Raw genomic sequence first — 17,877 nt, forward strand, 5'->3', positions numbered from 1 at the left:
AGGAATTATCTTCCGTATATTGTGTTTCATGAAATAAGGAAGTGTATAACTACCGAAATTCCATAAAAAACGCGGAAATCTTTCTTGCTAAGGAGGAAACCTCCTGGGCAATGATGCAACAGGTGCTTCGCCTCTTCTAAGAGTCGCAATGGCTACTGCACATCTTCCCTAGCCCGCTTTTCACGCTTTCCCGAATCTTTCCGTGATTTGCTTCCGTATCCGTGCCATACCTAAACTCCTTCATGTGTTTAGTATAAATAGAGACCTTCGGTCTCCATATTTGGCACGCGAGTGTCCGTCCTTCTCTTCTCTCTTTTCATTCTAGACCACGATTTTGCTTTCGACGCCTACGTGCTTGATCAATCGACCACGTAAGCTCAGATCATTCTGAGTCCCAGTCACGTTGCATAGGCTGACCAATTTGACCAACTCCACCTTAATCATTCTAATCAAACTTTTAAATCCTTTAACGAGGGCACTTTCATATTCGCGTATTCGAGTCGAGCAATCACTAAACGAGAACTTAGTCAATCTCGTTTCATCAAACATGTAAGTTTGAGGGTGTAAAAACCTATTTTATTTATTGTACCTTTATTTTGTATCATTAATGTAAGGTTTATATCATAAGCACGCTCAAAACCGTCTTTAAAGATCAACTTATAAAACCGTATTTACAAAACAACAAAGATCTGACATCGAGAAGAAACGCAGCAGCAGCTGCGCCACTTCTTGAGGCTGCCCCTGCTCCTCCTCTTCTTCATCTTCCTCGATCTTCTGCAACTTTCTGTTTTTCTTTTATTTCTTTTTTTTCTTTTGTTCATATCAGTACGTAAATTATGTCTAATTAATTCTTTTCTAATTATAACGTTTTAATCGACTTAAATCCCTTATAATTCAATATATGCGGGTTTTCGTCGTTTATTCAAACCCGGATTTTAGAGGTTCGATTCGTTCATATCGATTATCTGGAATTCATCTTTTACATAGTTTATTTAATTCAATTTCGTTCTCGAGTTCAAAGTTTGTTCCTTTACTAAAATCCGACACGAGTTCGTTATAATCATGTAAACCGCTGTAAATTATCATCTTTAATCCATTTTATGACAATATTAGTATGCATGTAATCTGCTAAATCACTTCCACTTGAGTCTAATATCGATAATCGGCCTTAAATTCACCAACGAATATTAACAATCCGTGGATCTGCCTTCACAGACAGAGCCCAACTGGAGAACAGACGCAACAAGTGTTGCGCCTCTTCCAGAGGACGCAGCAGATGATGCGCCAGTTCTGGGTTGGCTTTTGTCTCTGAATTCTTTCTCGCTTTGACGTAGTTTCTAATTACGTAATTAATTAATCGTATTACCGCTGCTAATCAGATGTATTTTCATACTTTTATTTTAATTTTACTTTTCTTTTATTTTCTTCTTCAAAATCCCTTTTTGAGCGTGCTTTTGACGTAGATCGAATAAAACTTTGTAATATTTGTAATATTGTAATTTATCTATTGTAATTATTATTTATGCATGCTTTATTTACTTGGTTTTCACATGTAATTGAATCTAACATCAACTTCGACCCAATTGTTTGCTAAACTACGTGCTTACCGACATAGTCTAAATCTCACATGCTAGGATTAATCTGTGTTTGTTGCATCGCATGCATTACATCGACAACATATCAGCTATGAACGATTTCCCTAATCATTAGTAGAGGCCGCTATCGAGGCGGGCGGGATTAGGTGTACGATTAAAGAGTTTCCTAATACGTACCCTCACCCCTTACTCCAGATCTCTGTGAACATCCATGTTCATTGGCATCCACGAGAGTCATTCTAGACATAGAATGCTAAGGGTAACGAGCTCTTAGTGTTCATATCACTACTTTGTGTCTTGACATGGCACGAGGTATTCGAACGGTTCCCATTTCCCATAAAAATTGGTGGCGACTCCATAAATGCAGGCTTATTCAAGCCCTTTCGTGCATGTCGCGGGTGGCCCATGTCCACAGATCAAGAGCAATGTCCTGTCACGTCAACTGGGGGCTCGATCAACCACAGCCTTTTTCATAAGTCAGATCAACAAAAAAGACGGGAGTCAATATTTCAAACCGGCAAAAAAAAACGGACGAAAATAAAAGCGGCAGAATAACACAAGAGACGGGTTCTTACCTATAAAATAATAGGACTCCCAAGATACGGATGCTCGTGATTCGTCTTCTTATTGTCCAATCCAAGGATGGTCTCCCCTAAATCAAGCATGTTGGGCTCCTACGCAGTTCCATTTGCTCCACTATGCCTAGAAATCGTGGATCTGCCCTTATCTTTTGGTCCACGTGCACTCGTAGGACATAACAATGAAGAAGGAAAAATCTATAAGGTCTACACCTCGCCACATAGGAGATAGTAGGGTCCTCCCTATTTACAAATCGATCAACAAGTTCGAACATACGGACACTTTTTGAGGTCACAAGACAGTCCACCTCAGGCTTGGTCAATCCAAGTAAATCCCTGAATTTATTTTTATAGCCTTAAGAGTTGGGAGGTATAACCGGAACACTTTCTGCATCCCATCCTCCAGCCACAGCAATTTCTTCCGTAAAGGGACAAATTTCGCCTCCATGAAAGGCAAATACATGAAAATTAGGATCCCAATATTCAAGACAAGCATCCAAAAAGGGCTTAATTACCTTTCTAGCTTCGAACTTATGATGGATCCTAAATTGAAAGCACACATGTCGTGTTTCTCCACATTCGTAAATTCATTCGTCCACTCCTTAATGCGATTTTCAAAGGCATCCTGCAGTGTCAAACCCCGGGTAAGACACAAAATACTTGAACTTTCAGAAAGAAGTTCAGTAGCACACAATGAGTTTCTAAAATCTGAATAATATAGTAAATGGACTCCTAAAATCTTGAATTTTAAAGACATATTACTATGACAACATAACTAGCAAATGACAAAATTTAAGGAGATTTAAATCACCAGAAGTAATTCAAATAAATTGTTCAACTGAATCTAACAGAAGCAATTCTGACAGAAAGGAAATCAGGTTAATTTGTGACTGTTTTTGTGAGCCAATTTTCTGATTAATAAGATGCAACAGGATAAAGAAAAGAGGGATATCATCATCAACTTAATTTTCCACAGCACAACACAGGAAAAGGAAGTTAATAATTTGAGAAATCTAAGCTTAGTCCCACAGATAAACACAGTAATTAAGACTTAAACTTGAACAACACAACTAAAATGATTCACAGTCTGAGCACAGAATCAAGTCACTTATGCAAACAGGAAAATAATCAACACTCACAGCAAGCACAGGATGTTATCAAGCGCGACCCACAACTACAGCAAGCACAAGTTGTTAAGGATGTGAAATTTTAAGTTCAAACTCAATTCATTTTCATTTAATTAAAGTCTGAATATTACAGACTGCTGAAGGTCCTTATATAGGCCTTGATTCAAGTTCAGTACAAAAGAAAACCTAAGGGATCTCATCCAAGGGCCAAGAAATATCTTAGGAAACAAACAAACATAAAAGAAATATATTACAAACGGATATAAAAGTAATAAAAGCAAACTGAACTGATAAAAACAAAAGAGCAGCTGTGATGTTGACAGGTTCAGACTTCTCTTTTGGCCTGGCTTGGGAAAGGTCTTCATCTTTGTTTCATGCTTCTTTTGGTGGTCAAGGTGTTATCTCAGATGTGTAGAAACAATGCAAAAGCAATTCCAAGATGTCTGGCTAAATATAGTAATAAACTTTATGCAGGAAAGTCACATGTTGTTGCTTAGTTCAGTTTGTGTTTCTGTGATATGCAATGCTGGTTGGCTCTAGCTCCTTGGTTTGTTTTTATGGTTTAGTAAAACGGAGTTTCAGCTAGCCATATTGGCTGCTGCTGGTAGGACTGGTGCTGGTTGATGAGGCTTCCTGGATTAAGGTTCAGAGTAGCTACTGTCTAGCCTGTGCTGTAGTGGCTTGGGTTGTGTCTTGGCATTTGAAGGCCATGGCTGGAATCAGAAATGTGTTGTCCATGGTCATCAGCTCCTGCTGTAACCTCCCCTTCTTGAAAAGGGCTTGACCTCAAGCCTGTACTCTCCTCTCCTTCTGAATCATAGTAAGGACTTAGGTCTCCCACATTTAATGTCCCATGAACTTCATAATCCCCAGGGAGGTCTACCTTATAAGCATTTGGCCCTATCTTCTCAGTGATCTCGAAAGGTCCATCATCCCTAGGCATTAGCTTGTTCTTTCCTTAGGTTAATCCAGACCAGATGTCCTGGACTGAACTCTTTCTTTTTCTGAGGGACTTTGGACTTCTTCATGTACCTCTCATTTGCCAATTCAATTTGTTTCTTGACAGTTCCATGCAACTTCAGCAATTGATCAGCTCTGGCTTTGGCCTTAAAGTTCAGATCTCCTCTTGGGACCTTTGACAGCTCTATAAGCATTAATGGATTGACCCCATAGACCAACTCAAAGGGACTGTGGCCTGTTGCAGTAAATGGGGCCCTGTTGAAAGCAAACTCTGCTTGAGCCAACTTGAGGTCCCAATCCCTTAAGGACTTGCTCACTATGCATCTTAAGATCCTCCCCAGTGTTTTGTTGGTGACCTTAGTTTGGCCATCTATCTGTGGGCGGTGAGCAGTGCTAAACAAGAGCTTGGTTTAAAGCAGCTTCCATAGTGTCTACCAGAAATAGCTCATGAACTTGGTGTCCCTATCTGATACAATAGTCTTAGGAACCCCATGGAGCCTCACAATTTCCTTTTAGTATAGCTCAGCTACACTAGCTCCATCCTCAATCTTCTTGCAGGCTATGAAATGAGCTATTTTGCTGAACCTGTCCACCACAAACATTATAGAATCCTTTCCCCTTGCTGTCCTTGGAAGAGACACTATGAAATCCATGCTGACATCTTCCCAGGGTCTCTCTGAACTGGTAAGGGAGTATAAGGCCCTGCTTGGAATGAGCTTTTGGCCCTTTTACATACTGAACCTCTTCTAAGGACCACCTGGACATCACCCATCATCCTTGGCCAGTAGAACTGATCCTGCAATATATCCAAGGTTTTCTGAACTCCAAAGTGTCCCCATAACCCTCTTGAGTGTATTTCTTTGATCAGCAGATATCTGTAGGACCCTCTAGGCACACACCACTTGTTTCCATGGAACAGGAATCTCTCCTGCATCAGATACTTGCTTCCCTGTGTTGGACCTCCCTTAGATAGGTTAATTCATTCCTCAGAAAAATCAGGATCCTCCCTGTACAGTTCCTTCATAAATTCAAACCCCGACACTCTCTGTTCAATGACTGTTAGCAAAGAGTGCCTCCTTGACAGTGCATAAGCAACAACATTAAGCTTTCCTTCTTTGTACTTGCTTGAAAATGTAAAGGATTGCAAGAACTCAACCCATTTAGCATGTCTGTGACTTAACTTGTGCTGACTATTGATAAATCTTAAAGCTTCATAATCTGAATGCAACACAAATGGCTTTGGCTTCAGATAATGGCTCCAGTGCATGACTGATCTAATAATTGCATAAATTTCTTAAGTCATATGTGGAGTATTTCACTTTGGCACCATTCAATTTCTCATTGAAATAGGCCACAAGTTTCTGGCACTGGATTAGGACTTCTCCATTCCCCACTCTACTTGCATCACACTCAACTTCAAATAGTTGATCAAAATCTGGTAGTTTCAGGATAGGGGTCTCACACATCATTTTCTTTATCTTTTCAAAGGATTGCCGAGCACTCTCAGACCACTAGAACTCTCCCTTCTTCATACATTCAGTGATAGGAGCAACAACTGTACTGAAATTCCTGATGAATCTTCTGTAAAAAGAAGCCAATCCATGGAACCCTCTTACCTCAGTGATGGTCTTAGGAGCTGGCCAGGATTGTATTGCTGCTACCTTCTCCTGATCAACAGAGATACCCCTCCCAAATACTATGTATCCTAAGAAAGCCACTTCTTTAACAATAAAAGTGCACTTCTCTAGCTTACCAAAGAGTTTCTGTTCCTTAAAGATTTTGAACACAGCTTCTAGATGCTTGAGATGTTAAGAAGAGCTGCTGCTGTATATCAGAATGTCATCAAAGTAAACTACAGCAATTTGCCCAAACATGGTCTCAGCACTTCTGTCATCAACCTCATGAATGTGCTAGGGGCATTAGAAAGTCCAAATGGCATAACCGGCCACTCATATAGGCCATGCTTAGTCTTGAATGAAGTTTTCCAGTCATCTCCCTCCCTAATCCTAACTTGATGGTAACCCTGTCTGAGATATATCTTTGAGAAGACAGTGGCTCCACTAAGCTCATCCAACATATCATCCAATCTTGGGATTGGAAACCGATACTTTACAGTGATGTTATTGATTGCTCTACTATCAGTACACATCCTCCAAGTCCTATCTTTCTTTGGTACCAGCAAGGCAGGGACCGCACATAGACTAAATGACTCCCTCACAAATCCTTTGGTCATCAATTCTTCAATCTGGTGCTGCAGTTCTTTGGTAGCAGTGGGATCACATATGTAAGCTGGTTTGTTAGGTAGCACAGAACCAGGCACCAGGTCAGTGTGATGTTCAATCCCTCTCAGTGGGGGTAACTCACTAGGCAACTCAACTGCAAAACTTCCCTGTACTTATGAATCAGTGGTTCAACTTCTGCAGGCATCTCATGGCTCTTTTCTTTCTGTATTTCCGTTGACAGTAGAACTAGTATAGGCTGTTCTTGCTTGATCTCTTTTATCATAGCTGCTTCTAATATAAATAGCATACCATTCAACTCCTCAGGCATGTTGGGACTCCCATAATTTCTCTGGTTTGGTGGCAAAGGAGTCAAGGTGACTTTCTTGCCATTGTGCTTGAAACTGTAGGTGTTGTCCATGCCTTGATAGGTAGTGTTTCGGTTAAATTCACATGGTCTTCCCAACAAGAGATGACAGGCATCCATTGGCATTACATCACATAGTACTTCATCTTTGTACACCTTTCCAATGGATAATGACACAATGCACTACTTGTCAATTCTCACTGCTGATCCTTTGTTTAACTACCTCAACTTGTATGGGTTTGGGTGATCCCGGGTAGGTAAGCTCAGCTTACTAACCAGGGTGGTGGAGGCAACATTAGTGTCGCTCACCCCGCCCCCCCATCAATTATCATATTACAAACCCTTCCCTGAACTGTGCACCTGCTCCTGAAGATCAGGGACCTCTGGTCAGCTTCCAAAGGAGCCTGTTGGGAGTGCATAACCCTCCACAAGACCAAGTTGTGTCCTGTGTCAGAAGGAGCAAAAACTAGTCCATGGCTTGTCTCCTCTTCTGTTTCTACCTCTTCTGTGACCAGAGTTTCATCCTTCTCATACTCAATGAGACCCTCTCTTTCCCACTCTTCAATTTCCATCAAGGTAAGAGCCTTGTTGGAGGGACAGTCCTTTCTAAAGTGACCAAACCCTTGGCAATGGAAACATCTTATCTGGTCTCTTGTCACAGTAGGATTGACTTTTGAGGTTACAGGTGCCTTCCCCTTATCCCCCGTGGGTTGGGTTGCAGGTTTAGGTGTCTTAGTGATCTTAATACCAGTATAAGGTTTGAATATTGGTCTGGTAGGGAGTTTGGGTGTTAATGGTTTCACCTTTTCCGGCTTCTCGACTCTTAAGGCCAGATTGACTGCCTCATCAAATGACTAAACTTGCTGCATCCTTACCCTGCTAGCTATCTTAGGATCCAAACCCTCAATAAACCTAGCAATCTTTTGCTCAGGTTTCTCAGTAACCTCACATTGCAGGTTTAGATGTTCAAAGCTCTTAAGGTAGGCCTCAACAGATAGCTTTTCTTGTCTCAATTGAGTCAGTTTAATAAAGATATCCTGGGTATAGTCTTTGGCTATAAATTTCTCTTTTAATTTCTTTTTCAACTTAGCCCAAGACCTGACTGGTTCCTTACCATCTCTAATCCTTTGGTGTTTCATACTTTCATACCAAAGAGATGCATATCCTTTGAGTTTTAAGATGGCAACTTTAAAAGCTTTTCTGTCATCATAACTTTCAAACTCAAAGATTCTCTCAACAAATCTACGCCAGTCTAACAAATCCTCAGGATTTAAACTACCATGGAAATCAGGGATGTTTGCGTTTACATCTTTGTCTCTGGCATCAAAGATTCCCTCCTACAGTCTGGAGTCATCTGATTCAGAGATGGCCTCCTCATATGGATCATGCTGTGGCTGCCTCCTTCCTGCTCACATTGCAATCCCTCACCCCCTTCCTCTTCCTCTGAAAGGTGGTGGTTGCCTTCTTGGGTCATGGTTTGGAAATATTTCCATGACAGTATGAACAACATTGAGCAAAGTCTCCACATTTCCTACCAAATTTTCTATCCTTGTCTCAGTACCAGCAAGTCTCTCTTCACTCATGGGGTTATTTTTTGTGTTTTTGTTGTAGTTAGGGTAAATGAACTCACTTTCTCTCACTCAGGACTAACACAAGATAGAATTGTGTTATAACCTAAGCTATGATAACCAAAATTGCAATGTCAAACCCCGGGTAAGACACAAAATACTTGACCTTTCAGAAAGAAGTTTCAGCAGGACACGATGAGTTTCTAAAATATGAATAATATGGTAAATTTACTCCTAAAATCTTGAATTTTGGAGACAGATTACTATTATAACTTAACTAGCAACTGACAAAATTTGAGGAGATTTAAATAACTAGAAGTAATTCAAATAAATTGTTCAACTGAATCTGACAAAAGCAATTCTGACAGAAAGGAAATCAGGTTGATTTGTGATTGTTTTTGTGAGCCAATTTTCTGATTAATAAGATGCAACAAGATAAAGAAAAGAGGGATATTATCATCAACTTAATTTTCCACAGCTCAACATAGGGAAAGGAAGTTAATAATTTGACAAATCTAAGCTTAATACCACAGATAAACACAGCAATTAAGACTTAAACTTGAACAACGCAACTGAAATAATTCACAGTCTGAGCACAGAATCAAGTCACTTATGCCAACAGGGAATTGATCAACACCCACAGAAAGCACATGATGTTATCAAGCCTAACCCACAACTACAGCAAGCACAAGTTGTTAAGGATTTGAAATTTGAGTTCAAACTCAATTCATTTTCATTTAATCAAAGTCTGAATATTACAGACTGCTGAAGGTCCTTATATAGGCCTTGATTCAAGTTTAGTACAAAAGAAACCCTAAGGGATCTCATCCAAGCGCCAGGAAATGTCTTAGGAAACAAACAAACATAAAAGAAATATATTACAAACGGATATAAAAGCAATAAAAGCAAATTGGAGTGATAAAAACAAAAGTGCAGTTGTGATGTTGACAGGTTCTGACTCCTCTTTTGGCTGGCTTGGGAAAGGTCTTCAGCTTTGTTTCAGTCTTCTTTTGGTGGTTAAGGTGTTATCTCAGATGTGTAGAAACAATGCAAAAGCAATTCCAAGATGTCTGGCTAAATATAGTAATAAACTTTATGAGGAAAGTCATATGCTGCTGCTTAGTTCATTTTGTGTTTCTGTGATATGCAATGTTGGTTGGCTCTGGCTCCTTGGTTTGTTTTTGTGGTTTAGTAAAAAGGAGTTTCAGCTAGCCATGTTGGCTGCTGCTGGTAGGACTGGTGCTGGTTGATGAGGCTTCCTGGATCAAGGTTCAGAGTAGCTGCAGTCTGGCCCTTGCTATAGTGGCTTGGGTTGTGTCTTGGCATTTGAAGGCCATGGCCGGGATCAGAAATGTGTTGGCCATGGTCATCAGCTCCTGCTGCACATCCATATTGTTTTGAAATTTTGAGAAGATATAAGAGGTTTTGTGTAATAGACGAAGTCGAAGAAGAGAGAATTGTGAGAATAGAAGCTCAACCGAGGTCTCTATTTATACTATTCGATGTTTCCTAATTTCGGCTGAGGACGGACTAACTGGAGAAAAGACGCAGCAAATGCTGCGCCTCTTCGAAGGATCGCAGCTCTTGTTGCGCCTCTTCCCTAGGCTTTTTTCCTTGTTTGACGGTCGTGGATCTTTCCTAATTCTGTTTTTAAGTAAAATTTCCTATTCCTATAGGAATTTAATTCGGTAATTCTGAATAATTACCAAATTTGTGTTTCCTAATCTTCACAGTTTCGCAATTCGAGGCAAAATCGACATTTTTGCCAAATATACACACTTTTTAATTTTTTGTTTTCATTTTCTCTTCGGGGAATCATTTTACTCCCTCTCCTCAAAATGTTTCCAATACACTTAGAAATTTCTTTTAAATTCTTTTTTTAGGGGGTAGCCCTCCCTACCGTCCGGTCGCATTATTTCGTCCATTTTCGGACACTTTTTTTCATTTTATTTTCTTTTCGCGCTTATTTAGGCCATAAATTTATTTTAATTCTTTTTTATTATATGCTTTGCTATGTGATTTTCTACGTGAATTTTGGCAGCATGACGGCGCAAACCGTCACATGCCAAACCTATTCTTTCCAAAGCTAACCTGCAGATACAGCAAACACCCAGCAGCAAAGGCGCACAAGCCATCATATATACAACCAAAAATGCTAAATGTACATCGAGATACGGGCTCCTGCCCAAAATGACATAAAAAAAATATACAAATGTACAACAAACAGTCAATAAACTAATCCCGACGACCCCTCAGCTCAGTCACTATCGCCTCAAGGGCAGCGATCTCAGCATCCCTAGCCTCGAGCTCTCTCAGCAAGCGGGCTATCTCCTCCTGGGACTGTGCCAGCGCACGCTCCAAGCCACGGCCCTCTACACAGAAGAAATGGAGCAATATTTTACTTTACTTACCTTCACAAAGCTGGAAGCATTAAAAATAAGAAATAAAGAACGGGTACGGAAGGTTCATACCTTCCTCCCAGAGCCACCTGCAAGGGCCTCAATGGCTGTAGCTGCAGCCGATTGGCCATCCTCCACAGCTCCACGTGCCTGGACAATGCCACCTTCATTCAAATACGGAGAAGGTTCAAGCGAATGAATTTGTATGTAATAAAGCATAAAATACGAAAGACACCCAATGTTGGGGGCTCACCCTCCTCACAATATGCTGCCACTCGTCCAAGCCAGCATCGATCACCGCCTCGCTAAAATCCCGGATCTCCGAAATCGTCGTCATGCCGGTCGAGTCGGTGTACTCCAGTGTCTCTGGAAAAGCTGGGGGCTCGACGCCCGCCACCTCGATCTCCTGCAAAGCTCAAGTGATTCATTATTTTGGTGATCATTCATCATTTATCAGTTCTATCAAAAGCAACAAGTAAGTATGTTTACTACGATCGGCCAGTACGCCAACCTCCGGCGAACAAACTCGGCATACTCCTCACCATGAAGAAGGAGAGCGTCATCACTCGCACCAGCCAGGTCAACTGTCCTCTTTCTAAAATAAACAAAGAATCTCTTTCTAAACCACTATTACTAACAATAAAGAATCTCTTTCTAAAATAAACCATATCATAGGTTGTGGACTAGATCTATAGGAATCGTTCTATTCCAAAGAACTCGATAGGAATCGTCCTATGCAAATATAAGATTAACATCTTAAATTCCTTATATACCTATAATCTCTTCTGAAGAATATGAATAGAAGTAATACTTGGTCAAAATATGTTTTGATAATTTCTGCTATGCATCCATAGTTCAAAAGTCTTATTGCTTAACCTAATCACTTGTCATCAAGCACTTAAGTTGTTAAGAACATGACAATGTAAAATTGGTAAATTGATTTGTTAGACATTTTGATTAACCAAATACCACAACAAAGGTAATCCTTGTGAAGGATTAACTAGGAATTTATATGAAGATAAGTCTTCATCAAATGGAAATTCTTATAGTTAGTGGGAGCAATAAGAAGTAAGTACCTATCTTAATTGTTAAGGATAGAACTAGGCTCGAAAGAGAAGGTGTTAGACACTAAAATAGAGACAACCCCCAAATAAAGTAAAGATCTAGGAAGTTGGTCGTGTAACTCCAACATATTCCTTCCTGAATATCTGTGACATTGGCATTACATTCTTGCCAATCATCACGTCATGAGTATTTGATACAAATCTGTGAATCATGTTAGAAATTGCCACATTTCATGATTATGAAATATGACAAAAGGATGTCAAAACCACCTTTCTAAATGGGTATTTAGAGGAGGATGTGTTCATAACACAATCCGTGGGTTTTATAAATCCTTAGAATCCTAACATTGGATAATCGTATGACGACTAGCCAGAATAAGTTCAGAAATTTACATGAATGGAACTAGGGTAGTTGTCATTTCATCCATGAACATATGAATGATGTAGTGTACTCATTTTAGTTTCGTATTTAGAAATGTATCTCAATAATTGTTATGATATACGCCAACTCTAAATAATATTATAATTCAAGTTTTTGTAGAAAAACGCAAAGGTTTTCACTATTGTGCAATTAAAACAAACATTGTGCCCTTATATACAACAATTAAGTTTATGGTGAGACCACACAAGTCAAGGTAATTATATTCAAACTAAAAATAAAATGTCATATATATTATATAAGACTCAAGTTGGTGACCCCAATCATTTCTCAATTCTTGATTGAAAATTGCATTCAGAAACTAGTTTTGACTAGTGTCCTAAACCATTTCATTGGGAATCTCTTGGTGTGTACGAATCTTGTATTCAAAGCAAGATTAATTCACGACTTCTTTTTTGAAAAGGATTATGAATAGAGCAAGATATTCGCCCTATTTACACTTTGAAGTATATGGTCGAATTCAATTTCAATCAGAGAAGGTTATTACTTCTTCATCTCTTTTAGCAACGAACTAGGTAGATACTTAGTATCCACTTAATGAGGTAAGAAGAGAAATTCTTTGAATGAGTCAATGAATGTTTAAAAGTATCAAAACCTAGAGATTATGAAACCAAAGTATTAGTACATTGTTAAAATAGGGAACAATAAAGTGAAGGCTTTTATATGCACCAAAAGGAGTGTGATATGGTATCACAAGTTCACTTTCATTATGATATGATTGAATCTTTACAATAAAGTTGGAGGAAGTTTCTGTTATAAAAATTTGTCTCGCATATAAATTTCCACCAAAACAAAACATAATTAAAGCAAGCATCTACATTTCATATGAGATATGGTTAGGCATGGTACCTAAATTGTGGCTCGTGATGCTGTCTATTAAAGAAAAAGGGATTATTTCTTATAGACAGAGTGGGAGAAAATGTTCAAGAGCCACAAACTGAGAATAAGACATAAGGAAGATGTTCCTTCTTGGTCAAAATCAGTAAATATTTTTTTAGGAAAATGTTCCTTCTTCTAGCCACAAACTTAGAATAAGACATAAGGAAGATGTTCCTTCTTGGTCAAAATCAGTAAATATTTTTTTTTAGGAAGATGTTCCTTCTTGTTTCTTCGAAATCGAAGTGGACAGGAGTCATGCTATTTTTGAAAGTAACAAACATGTAACTTATTAAGATGCTTTATCTAGTTTCAACTCCGTAAAAGTTCGAAGCAAGCATAAACATGAGAATGTCTATTTAGCTTGGTTGGTTGGTGGCAATGGTTTTGCACGCAACAACAACGCTTCATTGTATTCGGATACGATTTGATATAGTTGGATTTTAAAAATCATCTTGCATGAGTTTTGTAAATTGCAATTATCCTAAGGTAGGATATAAACTTAAGAAGAAATCTTAAGTATAAGTTAAGGAGTTGAATTGTATGTTTTGATCATGTGATAAACATGTCTCGAATTGTCGAGTAGTTCTGTTTATACATGGAGTTTAGTGGGAGTAATGTGGTGTTAATAGTCTTATATGTAAGGGACATATTGATCATTGTGAATGATGAAAGACTTAGGAGAGGAATAATACATCTCTAAGGTATCCAGACCTATAAAGATAGTTCTAAGAGGATATTAGCGTTAAATGAATATTCTTATATTGATAAGAGTTTAGACATGTTCAAAGGTATTGAACATTTAGAAATTGAATCCACTTGCTTCCGCTGTTGGATTAATTCATTAAGCTAAGATGTATCGTCATTCTTATAATTCATATACTTAGAGTATGACGAAAGGTTATAAATCGAATTTATGTGAAAGTCACTATATAGCCATATAGTCTATTCATTAGTACTCAAGAAGCACTAATTATTTGTCTTCCATGTCTCATATGTTGATAACATATTATTCATTAAAAATAATGGGCCAATACTCTCTTCCGTGAAGAAGTGATTGGGAGACTAGGAAGAAGTATAAGACATCTTTAGTATCCGAATCTATAGTAATAGATTAGAAAGGATAAGTGTGTAGAAATAATTAATGGATTTGAGTGCAAGGAGTTACATAAAACCATATTCTAAACACACAAGCATGGTCAGAGAACCATCTTGGCTATATTATTATAGGAGGACATCTGCTAGAAAAATTCTAGGTAGTTGAACAATGAGATATAGACAACAGAAATTTAGTATACTTGCAATGATGAGATATGCAAGAAGGAGGGGATGATATTAGGATTCGGTTAAATGAAATTGGAGGAGCTATGGTAGTTCATTCCAATAATCGATGCTCTTATCCCTACTCACTATGAGAACAGTGGGAGTTATTCTAAGGCAAGAGAGCCTTTGTCCATACTGAATCTAGACACGTACTCAAAAGTTTTATAATAAAGATTATACATAACAGAGGGAATTAGTATATAGTAAGGTTAGGGAAAGTACAAAGTGTTGTTAAAACTTGCTAACCAAGGCCTTTTCATAGGCTAAGCATGATAAGTCATGCCATTTCAATTGAGATGAGATGTATAGTTGTCTACAATATTAAGTATGGATTATAGATTATGTAGTAATTGATATAGTACCAATTTTACATATGTGATAATACATTCATTGTTTGAGTTTTATTCAAAACTCTTTTCTTATAATATTTTGTTTTCCAAATAGGTTGTCGAGACAATATTGAACCCTATTTAAAGTGAACTGGATTAACATAATATTGGCCCCTAATCACTTATATGAGGTGACGTCTTTAAGTGATTAGAGTGTGAATCGATTCATGGCAAGTTCAAGTGCCATTGGGTCATAAGTGTAACACCCCCATTTATTCGGGAGCCTTTAGCTAGACATTCCCAAATAAATAGGACTGTTACCATCTCGGTTTCCCGAGGTAGTAGATAACAAAGTCCAACTCACCAAAGTACTTTAAATAAAAACTTTAATGATTACATAAGTTTTACCATTTTAATCAACTAAAGCTTAATATAAAAATAAATACAACTCGCAGCGGAAAATAAATAAGTGATATAACTATATATGTGATCTAGACTTCATCTACGGTTCCAAGTTTGGCTCTCATCCCAATGCTCCCAAGTCAGCTAATCTTTGGTACCTGTCAAATCTGCTCCCCATAAAACGGTTCACCGCAGGTGTTCACGAATACACTGTCAACCGCGAGGTTGAGTATGAATAAATACTAACAACAAAAACACACGATAACAATCCAACTTCCATTTTATATTGCATAACCCCCTGACAACGTTCCCATTTTTTTTTTCTTAGCACACCTTCTTTACCAACGTGCTCACTTTACATCATTCCAACCGAAGTTGAAGTATCCACCATCCCAACCGAAGTTGAGGTATCCATCATCCCAACCGAAGTTGAGGTATCCACCATCCCAGCCGAAGTTGACGTATTCACCATCCCAACCGAAGTTGAGGTATTCACCATCCCAGCACTGAGGTATCCAACAATTACGACATGAGATAACCAACAACCACAATATAAACCAATGACATACACTTCACAGCTGATAATTCATCCAACAACATTATCGAGTAAAAGTTGAGTAGGATTTATCCCTACCTGGCAAGCAAGCACTCCAATTACGCAATCGAATAATTAAAGCTCACAAATCCGACTCTAAACACTTCACAATTTCCGTCACCTATATAATAATAACAATTACAACAATTATAATTACTAACTTTACTTATTTATTCATTTATTTATTCTTTTTATTTAGTTATTCAAATTAATTATTTATTATAATTATTAAAAGTTTATGATAACTAAAAACCCAATTCAATTACGAACCCGACTCACCCGAACTAATTAAATAATTAAAACCCGTCACAAAACAAACACACACCACCCTAACACCGTGTAAACCGTGTTCAACCACTTCCCATAAATACCCTTCAACCCGACACCACACACCACCACAGCCACCACCTAGCCTCGACAACCCCAGCCTGCAGTCCTACGCATCCCACTCACCCATAACCACCAGCTAAACCACCGCCACCAACCCATAAAACCACGCCCTAACTCACTCGACACCAACAACACTCCTCTGACATACCCACAAAACCCGTCCCAAAACACCACCTACCGCCACCTATGTTACCGCCTACAACCACCACCCAACTCACCAATCCACCCTCGCCACAAACCACCCAATACCACCCCAACCCAGACCTCTTACAATCACCAAAACTCCCTCCAAAAACCGGCTGCCCAAACACGTCCTCCTCCCCTGTTTTCGTCACCACCGCCGCAAACAGCCACCTGCCACCATACCACCACCACCAAAAGGACCGACCACCCTCCCCCGTCACAACCCCTCCATACCCAGGTCAAAACGAGGTCAATTAAGGGTTCAATTACCCATTCCAATCACCCACAACCAAACCCGTATAACCCCCTGACCAGCCACCTTTAGCCGCCCTAAACACCACCCTACCACGGTCAAAGACGGTTAACAATGGTCAGGTCAGAAACTTTGCAGTCCAATGTCGCTATAGGTCCAATTCCCGAGTCCTATGGTGGTCTATAGAAGTCATACTATCGATCTAAAGATGCTTGCATGAAAAGAAATAAACCGATTTAAGATGAATAATTACCTCGAGTTGATTAATTGATTTATGTTAATTCCTTCTTCTTCCGTCTCCTAAAGCTCCTTCTTTTAATTTATGAATTATTTCTCAGATTTAAGGTGGTATTTATAGTGTAAGATTTAGAGAATACGAAGCCAGTTAGGAAACTATCTAACTTACCTTATTCTAATTAGTATAGGTATTGTCATTATAATTATATCATTATTATTATCACATATTATTAACCTTACCATAACTATGATTGTAACAACGCCATACCCCAAGTGCCTTACCAGGACCACCCAGGTATAAAGATGTTACCATCTCGGTTACCCGAGGCAATGATAATCAACTAAACAATAATGAAACAACGTTTAAATAGAAATACTTAGTGAAAGGTTACAATCTCAAAACCAAAACCAAAAGTACGAATACATATTCTCAAACTGACTATTTACTAACTGAAATGTTTGTGAAAACTACTAAGCTACAGCGGAAGACTTCTTTCATCAGATCGTGGCACATTCCAGCTATCCCAGTACTCAACTCATACCTGCTCAATATCTGCTCACCATCCCCGAATGGATCACTGCAGGTTTTAAAACAATAATCGGGGTCAGTACTATTTACATAAATTATATAACCAACGGAACAGAAAACAATACAGCTCATACAATCATACACAATCATCCACTCCACTCCATCTCCGTCACCGACTGTCCACTGGACCAGCCCTGCTAGTGGGGGACCGCAGCCGTTCCCACCTAAGCCTCGCTCATCATACCGAGCGATAACCCTGTCCCATTAATGTGCACATCCCCTCCCGTGGCGGGTTCCACGGAGGGCGAAACTAGGGCGTGAAGCCACTCCCGCAAGTGACTCTACTCAGCCGAGAACGCATCTCGAGAACCAGAGACAAACAATCACATCCATCAACAACAATCAACAACTGTCACGAAACCAATCAACGAGCACTAATTACAG

The 17,877-nt window shown here is 39.0% G+C and overlaps 1 protein-coding gene across 1 annotated transcript; it reads right to left on the reverse strand.

Annotated features, from left to right (window-relative positions):
* Positions 1 to 5,239: 5,239 nt before the first annotated feature.
* On the reverse strand, positions 5,240 to 8,429 carry LOC141649467 (uncharacterized). The gene is made up of 8 exons (XM_074458158.1): positions 8,275 to 8,429; positions 7,722 to 8,163; positions 7,188 to 7,586; positions 6,730 to 7,002; positions 6,146 to 6,649; positions 5,795 to 6,029; positions 5,588 to 5,695; positions 5,240 to 5,478 (listed from the first exon to the last, which is right to left on the reverse strand). The coding sequence occupies exons 1-8, from the start codon at positions 8,427 to 8,429 to the stop codon at positions 5,240 to 5,242; spliced, it is 2,355 nt and encodes a 784-aa protein (XP_074314259.1).
* Between the last annotated feature and the right edge of the window lie 9,448 nt (positions 8,430 to 17,877).

This window comes from Silene latifolia, chromosome 3, assembly GCF_048544455.1.
Source record: "Silene latifolia isolate original U9 population chromosome 3, ASM4854445v1, whole genome shotgun sequence".
Lineage (NCBI taxonomy): Eukaryota > Viridiplantae > Streptophyta > Magnoliopsida > Caryophyllales > Caryophyllaceae > Silene > Silene latifolia.

Coding starts and splice junctions, on each gene's coding strand:
- LOC141649467 (XM_074458158.1), bottom strand. CDS start 8,429: ATGAGTGAAGAGAGACTTGCTGGTACTGAGACAAGGATAGAAAATTTG. Junction 6,650..6,729: donor AGCAAGAACAGCCTATACTA/GTTCTACTGTCA, acceptor TCATAAGTACAG/GGAAGTTTTGCAGTTGAGTT. Junction 5,479..5,587: donor TTTCAATGAGAAATTGAATG/GTGCCAAAGTGA, acceptor TGTTGCATTCAG/ATTATGAAGCTTTAAGATTT.